This window comes from Emys orbicularis, chromosome 10 (genome assembly GCF_028017835.1).
Source record: "Emys orbicularis isolate rEmyOrb1 chromosome 10, rEmyOrb1.hap1, whole genome shotgun sequence".
Classification (NCBI taxonomy): Eukaryota; Metazoa; Chordata; order Testudines; family Emydidae; genus Emys; species Emys orbicularis.
Window position 1 is genome coordinate 20,374,497 of NC_088692.1, and position 8,973 is coordinate 20,383,469.

The 8,973-nt window shown below is 44.1% G+C and overlaps 1 protein-coding gene across 1 annotated transcript; it reads left to right on the top strand.

Annotated features, from left to right (window-relative positions):
- The first annotated feature begins 6,660 nt into the window (after positions 1 to 6,660).
- On the top strand, positions 6,661 to 8,097 carry LOC135884576 (jerky protein homolog-like). The gene has a single exon (XM_065411998.1). It carries the CDS (start codon positions 6,661 to 6,663, stop codon positions 8,095 to 8,097), a length of 1,437 nt encoding a protein of 478 aa, XP_065268070.1.
- Positions 8,098 to 8,973: the final 876 nt, after the last annotated feature.

Sequence of the window (8,973 nt, forward strand, 5' to 3'; positions counted from 1 at the left end):
CGCGGCGCGACCCAGCTCTCGCCGGGCTGCTGGGTCGGGGGCCCCACTGCACAGCCCTGCTCTGGCCGGGGCGCTGGGTTGGGTGCCCCACCACACGCCTTGGCCCTGCTCCTGCTGGGGTGCTGGGTCAGGGACCCCACCACGCGGTGCAGCCCTGCTCCGGCCGGGGCGCTGGGTCCCGCTTTGGTGCTCCAGCTGGGTTGCGGGCCGCACCACATGGCTCGGCCCTGCTCCGGCACTCCAGCTGGGGCGTAGGATCGGGGCTGCACCACCTGGCCGGGCCCCGCTCCAGCCAGGGCACGGGGTCAGGGGCCGCTCCACGCGGCTCCCGGAGGCTGCGGCATGGCCCCACTCTGGCTCCTAAGCGCTCCAATGGGAGCTGCAGGGGCAGTGCCTGCCGATGGGGCAGTGTGCAGAGCCTCCTGGCCGCGCCTCCGTGTAGGAGCCAGAGAAGGGACATGCCGCTGCTTGAGGTAAGCGCCACTCGGACCCTGCACCCCTGTGCCTCTCCCCATCCCTCTCCTGCTCTCCAAACCCCTCGATCCCAGCACGGAGCACTCTCCTGCACTCAAAACCTCTTAGCCCCACCCTAGAGCCTGCACCTCCAGCCGGAACCTGCACCCCTTCCTGCACTCCTGCCCTGATCCCCCTCCCATACTCCAAACCCCTCGGTCCCAGCCCAGAGCACCCTCCTACACCCCAAACTCCTCATCCCCAGCCCCACCCCAGAGCCCTCACCCCCTCCCATACCCCAACCCCAATTTTGTGAGCATTCGTGGCCCGCCATACAATTTCTATTCCCCGCTGTGGCCCTCAGGCCAAAAAGTTTCCCACCCCGATCTACTGGGTAACAGTGGAGTAGTTAACAGTGATTTCAAACTTTCCTCTGCCCTAGATAAGAGATTGGAGTAGACTAGCAAGGCAGCAGCTTCAAAGTTGCAGAGATCTATATATGTTACTACATGTGTCAGCCCCGCACATCTGCTAGCAGTGTGGTAGGACAGCTTGTAGATGGTGTGGCCTAAACAACATAACTAGAACATGTTTCTTCTACCTGTTGGAGGATTTCTGGCAAAGCAGGTGTGGGACAAGGAAGCTTATGCTGAAATCAGAGAAAGCTTTTTAGAGCTTGCAGATAGAGAGCAGTGTCACAGCACAGAGTGGTGGTCCCAAAAGCACATTGCTGTGATGCATTAGGATGTGGAGAGTGAATTGATGGTCACAAAATCTAAAGTCCTATCCTCAGATCAGTAGAGGCTCTGCAAAGTGAAAACGGTAGCAAAACAGGTGACAGCAAAGAACGTGTGTGTTTTAGGGATCTTTGGAGAGAAGGAAGATACAGAGACCTCAAGTTTTATAGTTTTATTTCTATATTGGGGAGGGGGGGGGAGCTCCAGCCAGGCCAACAGGGCTGCACATAGGGGCAAATTACATGCCTGCCCGAGCCTTGCAGTTTGAGGGGGGCTACACCCATCATGTCCCCCCCAAACTATGCCCCTTCTTAAGACTCCTGTTTCAGATACTGGACATACACAAAGACAGGAGGATAGAGGGAGGATAATCATGGAAGTTAGACAGTTGAGGCCTGATCTAACTTACAAATTAAATCAATCTAGGTAAGTCACTCAGGGCTGTGAAAAATTTCCTCGATCTAGCTACTGCTTCTCAGGGAGGTGGAATAACTACAACAGAAACCCCCCTTCCATCAATGTAGGTGGTGTCTATGCAACAGTAGCACAGCTGAAGTAGCTGTAGCATAGACATGGCCTGAGTCAGTCTCCTCAATGGAAGGATTGTCTAGGATTGTGGTTGTCAAATGAAAACTGCTCTTCTGAGTCAATGTGTGGGTAGTACATACCAAAACTAAAGCTTAGTTTTTCTGTAGTTCTAAGTCAGCAAACCAGCTGTTGGAAAAAAAGTAGAATATAAACTAGGTAACAATTTGTGAACAATTTGAATATAAAGTAGGTCACAATTTGTGAACAATTTGTAATGAGTTTGGTTTATAGAGCTGGAAAGAGCCAGTTTTAATCTAGTTGATTTGGTGCAATATTCGTTCCAAGATTAGAAATAGAATAAGGAGGAGCTTCAGAAGTCATCAGTTGCTGTAAAGTCTGTTTTTACTATTATTACTGAAGGATGAAAGATGTAATTACACCTCTACCCCAATATAACGCTGTCCTCGGGAGCCAAAAAATCTTACCACGTTATAACCGCGTTATATCGAACTTGCTTTGATCCACCGGAGTGCGCAGCCCCCCCCCCCCCCGGAGCACTTCTTTACCGCGTTATATCCGAATTCGTGTTATATTGGGTCACGTTATATCGGGGTAGAGGTGTATTAGAAACGGAACTCTAACCTTCTCCAGTCCCTCTGTGTGGTTTGAATGAAACAAATTAGAAAGAAAGGCCAGTATTTAGTGCCACATGGCTGTAGTGTAAACACTATTGACTAGACAATCTTTGCAAGGCTGGTATAAAACTGGGCAGTTAAATTGGAGGCTAAATGACATTGGCACATAGGAATATTTTGAATTTTTTTGTTGGAATGTGGTGTGTACAATCTAATGAATAAGCTGTCACTTTATTAAAAATTTACTATCCTCCTCTCTCTGTATGCATTAGCACGTGTGTGTATAGGTATCGTTTTTCTTATTCTGTGCACACATTTGTTTTAATAAAACAGAAAAATGTCAGCTGACTATGCAGGAAGCCTTTATAAAAATGAGCAGGCTGAAGTTTTTGCCAGCCAGAAGCTACATTTGAATAAATTGAAGTCATGAATGAAGGATGTTTGGACTATCCATCAGCATAGCATTAGCTATGTAATCTCATCACTAAGGTAAAAATAGGGAAACATGATTAGATTCCCCAACTCTTAAGTTATTTCTCATTTTCATTATTATACAGTCATAATTTTTGTGCCAGCTTAGAACTTGACAGAGCAGTCACTTCACAAAAAAGAATTTAGCTAATTTATTGATATAGTCAATTTCTGTCTTAAAACTATGTGATTAATGGGAATATCATTTGATCAAAACACCCAGTTTAGCCTTTTGACATAGGTAAATGAACAAATGTATTTTAACATTAATTATCTACAGTGGAGTTAAATGTTTACGTGATTAGTTTTGATTTAGAAAGTTCACACTGACTAATTGCTTCCAATAACAAAATTGAATGTAATTTTCATTCATTCGAAACATGGTGTAAAGTTAAAATTACTCTGCTATAATTTATCCTTTATCTTCACAATTTTTTTTCTCATACACATAAGTGAAAACTTTCCATATATTTTTACCCAGCTACAATCCACACCCATAATGTGGTGATTCCTGGAATGACAAAACTGCATAATGTTCCGGCTTTTGTCATCTAAACCAATGCTTTTAGACCTCCCTTATTTTTTACTTAGTATTTCTTTGAAACGAGCATACAAGGAGAATTAAAGTTTTCTGCTATATCTAGCAGGTCTTTGATTTTGCAAATAGAGCTAGAGCTAAAAATATAAAATTAGATTTTTCTTCACTGTACTCCCTAAGGATTCCAATTTTTTTGATAAGTTTTTTTATTTCCCCAGACTAGGTTACTTTTTCATTGGAGGCAAATTTCTGAAATCCATATGCTATCAGGACCATATGTACTACTTGCCTTAAATTGTAGAAGGAAAATATGCAGAAATTTGTAAGAAAAACATTTTGAGGAGGAATTTGCAAGGAACCTATTATTGGAGACATTGGAAAATTTTGCTATTGTTCTAAGAGTTCATTCATTAGTAATATATTTTCTGTGTAATCTTAGATTACACTCCTCCTCTCCCCAAGAATAGGGATCTGATAAATGCAAATAAGAATAATTGAGTTAGAGATAAAAAGATTATGGACGTTGTGACGGGTTGGATCACAGAAACCCCCTTGGGAGCTGCCACCTGATGTGCAAAGACTACCCCTGCTTCTGTTTTCCCTGCCAGCTCAGGACTCCAGCACCCTGTCTTGCTGAACCAGATACTCCCGTCTGGCTCCAGACACAAACCCAGGGTCTGAATCACTTGCCCCAAAGCTGCAAGTTTACCTGAAAACAGTGTACAGTAGTGTGCTTGTCTTTAGCACTCAGATGCCCAACTCCCAATGGGATCTAAACCCAGATAAATCCGTTTTACCCTGCATAAAGCTTATGCAGAGTAAACTCATAAATTGTTCGCCCTCTATAACACTGATAGAGAGATATGCACAGTTGTTTGCTCCCCCAGGTATTAATACATACTCTGAGTAAATTACTAAATAAAAAGTGATTTTATTAAATACAGATGGTAGGATTTAAGTGGTTTAAAGTAGTAACAGACAGAACAAAGTAAGTCACCAAGCAAAGTAAAATAAAATGCGCAAATCTATGTCTAATCAAACTAAATACAGATGATTTCCTCACCAGTTCCAGAGCACTCCCTTTTACAGGCTAATCTCCTTTTAGCCTGGGTCCAGCAATCACTCACACCCCCTGTAGTTACTGTCCTTTGTTTCAGTCTCCTTCAAGTATCCTCGGGGGTGGGGGTGGAGAGGCTCCTTCTTTAGCCAGCTGAAGACAAAATGGAGGGGTCTCCCCCAGGTTTAAATAGACTCTCTCTTGTGGGTGGAGACCCCCCATCTCCCTCCTATGCAAAGTCCAGCTCCAAGATGGAGTTCTGGAGTCACCTGGGCAAGTCACATGTCCCTGCATGACTCAGTTTTTACAGGCTGAAGCCATTGTCCACATGGTATCTTGCATGTCTCCAGGAAGACTTCTTATGTGGATTAGGAGCATTCCAAGATGCATTGTTCCCCAAGTGTTTCCTGATCAGGTACTTAACCTGGCGAATTCCTTCCTAAAGAAGCTGACCAAATGCCTCCCAAAGCTTACTTAGAAACCAAGCAAGCATACAGTCCATATTCTTAACCTCAAGTAGAAAATGATATATATATGTACAAATAGGATGAATAGATATAGTAGACCATAACCTTTACGGAGATATGTTACCTGGCACAGGCAGCACAAAATATATTCCAGTTATGTCATACATACATTTATAAGCACCCCCTCCACATAAAGCCTTATGGGGTACACTGTCACAGACGTTTACACTCAAAGTGTAAAAATTAAAAACAAATGCTTTAAACACAAGGGAAGATGTCAAACTTTAGTACCAAATTCACGGCCATGAAAAATGCATCACAGACCGTGAAATCTGATCTTCCGCATGAAATCTGGCTGTTGTAGAGACCAGATTTCAGAGCTGAATGGCTGTAGAGTGAAAGCTGCTGGCTGGGCGCCCAGCTCAGTGGCAGCCTATGCTAATGATACACCCTTATTTCTGTGCTGCTGCTGGAGGCAGCATTGCCTTCTGAGCTGGGCGCCCAACCAGCAGCTGCCCTCTGGCTGCCCAGCTCTTAAGGCAGCAGTGCAGAAGTAAGGTTGTGGCAATACCACAACCCCCGTACACTAACCTCGTGACTCGCTTCTGGGTCCATACCCCCAGGGTTACAACACCATGAAATTTACTATTTAAATATCTGAAACCATGAAATTTACAGTTTTTAAAATCCCATGTGAAATTGACCAAAATGGACCATGAATTTGGTAGGGCCCTATTTATTATGCTCCAAGTTACAAATAGTTTTTGTAGTCATTTATAAGTACACCTCTACCCCATATAATGCGACCTGATATAGCACAGGTTCGCATACAACGCAGTAAAGCAGCGCTCTGGGGGGCGGGGCTGCGCGCTCCAGTGGATCAGCATGTTAACGTGACTGGCTCCGACACGCTGTTCTGAGCAGCATGTTAAGGGTGCTGGCCAAAGCTGAGGGGTTGGATAAGGGGCAGAGGGTCTTGGGGGGCGGTTAGGGGACAGGGATCACGGGGGGTTGGATGGTTCGGAGGTTTGGGGGAGGCGGTCAGGGGACAGGGAACGGGGGCGTTGGATAGGGCGTGGGAGTCCCGGGGGGCCTGTTGGGGCGGGGGTGTGGATAGGGGTCGAGGAAGTCAGGGGACAAGGAGCAGGGGGGCTTAGATAGGGGGTGGGGTCTTGGTAGGGGTGGTTGGGGTGGGGGGGTCTCTGGTGGGGGTGGTCAGGGACAAGGAGCGGGGGGGGTTGGATGGGTCGGGGGTTCTGAGGGGTCAGTCAGGGGGCAGGAAGTAGGTGGGGGTTGGATAGGGGACAGGGCCAGGCTGTTTGGGGAGGCACAGCCTTCCCTACCCGGCCCTCCATACAATTTTGAACCCCAATGTGGTCCTCGGGCCAAAAAAATTTGCCCACCCATGCATTAGGCGTTCTCATCTCTCCCGCCTATTTTAATCTCGTTTCTAAATTGCGTGCAGTATAGACTAAACTTAAGTTGTCTCACTAGTTGTATTTTGGAAACGTAACTCTGTGCTGACATTTTCTAAACAAAACAAAAAAATGGTTTGCATTAATACAGTATTAAAATACCATTGACATGATGGCAAGTAGTTCACAGCCACGGAAACGAAAGGCATGGACAGTCAAAGAAAAATTGGAAGCTTTGGACAGACTGAAATCAGGAATGAGCCAAGCAAAGGTCTCAAAAGAACTAGGAGTGGGGGAATCAACATTAAGAGGGTGGATCAAAGATGAGGAAAAATTACGATCAATGCTAGTTGAACTGGATGAAAGCGAAGGCCTTGAAGTGCCTAAAAACTGCCCAGGATAACCAACTAGATAGAGCAGTATTTACGTGGTTTACCCAAGAACACTCTGAATGCACACTAATTTCCAGTGACATTATAAGGAAACAAGCGGAGAAATTGAAGAAGGATCTCGATTTTAGATGCTCGGGCGAGGACACTTCTGCACATCAAGGTAACGAATTTAAAGCTAGCAGTGGATGGCTTAATCATTTTTTAAAATGTCATGGCATTTGGCAAGTCGCAATTTCAGGAGAGACGCGCTCCGCAGATATAAAAGCTTGCGATGAATACCCGCTAAAGTTACAAGAGATCATCATCAAGGGTGGCTATGCTCCAGAGCAAATCTATAACGCTGATGAAACTGGCTTATGTTACCGTATGCTGCCGGATAGAACACTTGCTTCTAGGACCGAAGAACAAAAGGCCAAAGGTATTAAGGTGATAAAAGAGAGAGTGACAATACTTTTCTGTGTGAATAAAACCGGTTCACATAAACTTAAACCTCTGTGCATAGGCAAATCCAGGGCTTTCCACCATAAGAACATGGATTCGCTTTCATTCATTCATCGCCATTCAAAAAATGCCTGGATGACATCAGATATTTTCGAGGAATGGTTTAAGAAATATTTTGTACCAGCTGTCCGGAACCATCTACGCAGACAAAACCTGGAGCCAAAGGCATTGCTCCTACTTGACAACTGTCCCGCCCACCCCCCAGTTGAGACCTTAACCAGCAAAGACGGGAAGATAAAGGTGAGCTACCTTTCTAAGAACACAATGTCCAAAATACAGCCCCTCGATCAAGGCATTATAGCCACATTTAAAATGAATTATCATAAAGCCTTAGTAAATAAATTGAATTTGCTGGATGTATTTAACTTAGGCGAGACAGCCTGGCTAGGAATCACTCCGTCAATGATAGAGAAATGTTGGCATCGTGGTCTCAAAAGTGCTTTTGTCACTGAAAGCGACGACAACCAAGATAAGGAAGAAGACGAAGATGAGAACAACTTTGAAGGTTTTATGGAAGAAGAGGCCATGGAGGCAGAACGAGTCTACAGGGAACTTATGGCTCAAAGTGGGATAGCTGATGTTCAAGAGTGGATGGAGGTGGATGCTATGTGTCCAACCTATGAACGACTTACAGATGTAGATATAATTCATAACGTTGCCCCTCAACAACCTGGTGCCTCAGAAAGTGTGTCTAACCCTGAGGATAGTGACGAAGAACCCTCGGAGCCACCGCCCAAAGCTGCTGATGCGGTTGTAGGGTTAGAGATTGGGCTTAAGTGGCTAGAAAGCCAGGATGTGGATAGACTGCAAATACTGCAGATAAAATCCATAATTGACCTGGCGAAAGCAGCGGCTCGCAGTAGCATGAAGCAACAAAGTATAACAATTTTTTTTTTAAATTAAAAAAAAATGTTAAGGGGTGCATCTTAAATAAGAAAGCATCTTGTACCCCCCAAAAGTTTTCAAACTACAGTGTATTTAATAGTTAACAGTTCATATTACGTAACAATCTACGTATAACGTAGTTGGCTAAGTGACAAAGTGGCCCATGCTCCTATTTGCTAAAATACCAAAATCCTTTTTTACAACAATTTGTAAGGATTTGTAATTAAAAGTATTTTCTGATATTTTATGTGAATTTTTCATTTTCCTAAGCATTACATGCAGACCAAACGATTGATGTATGATGAAACCTAGCCCACATGATTGCATTTAGCAGTGTTTAGTACCTGTGTTGTTAATACACTGTATCTTTTAAGTAAGCTTATAAAATAATTGTTGTAATTAAAGAGAGGAGATACAATTTAACCATTGTAGAACAGATTTATTTACTGCATACACTGTTAGTTTTAACAAAAATGATTTGCTATTAATAATGGAAATGCTTGAGAGCAAAGCAAGTTTGATATAACGCAGTTTCACCTATAACACGGTAAGATTTTTTGGCTCCCGAGGCAACGTTATATCGGGGTAGAGGTGTAGTGTGCAGATTGTCATTGACGCAGGCTGGGATTAAGCTTCCTGTGGACTAGAGTTGATGGCAGGAAACCAAAAGCAGAATTTTTTTTTAAATTGGTATTTGGAGCCTCAAGCCAGTATTTCTACATATGAGGGGGGGAAAAAATCTGATTGCTCATTTTATTGTTACCAAAGCCATTATTAGAAGTGACCTGCAATGGAAAAAACGGTTCCAGTTAGTGCCTCTCTTCTTGACACATAAAGACCTGAAAAGGTTTTAAAAACTTTTAAATTGCAGCAAGGGTGGTTTAGGTTGGATAT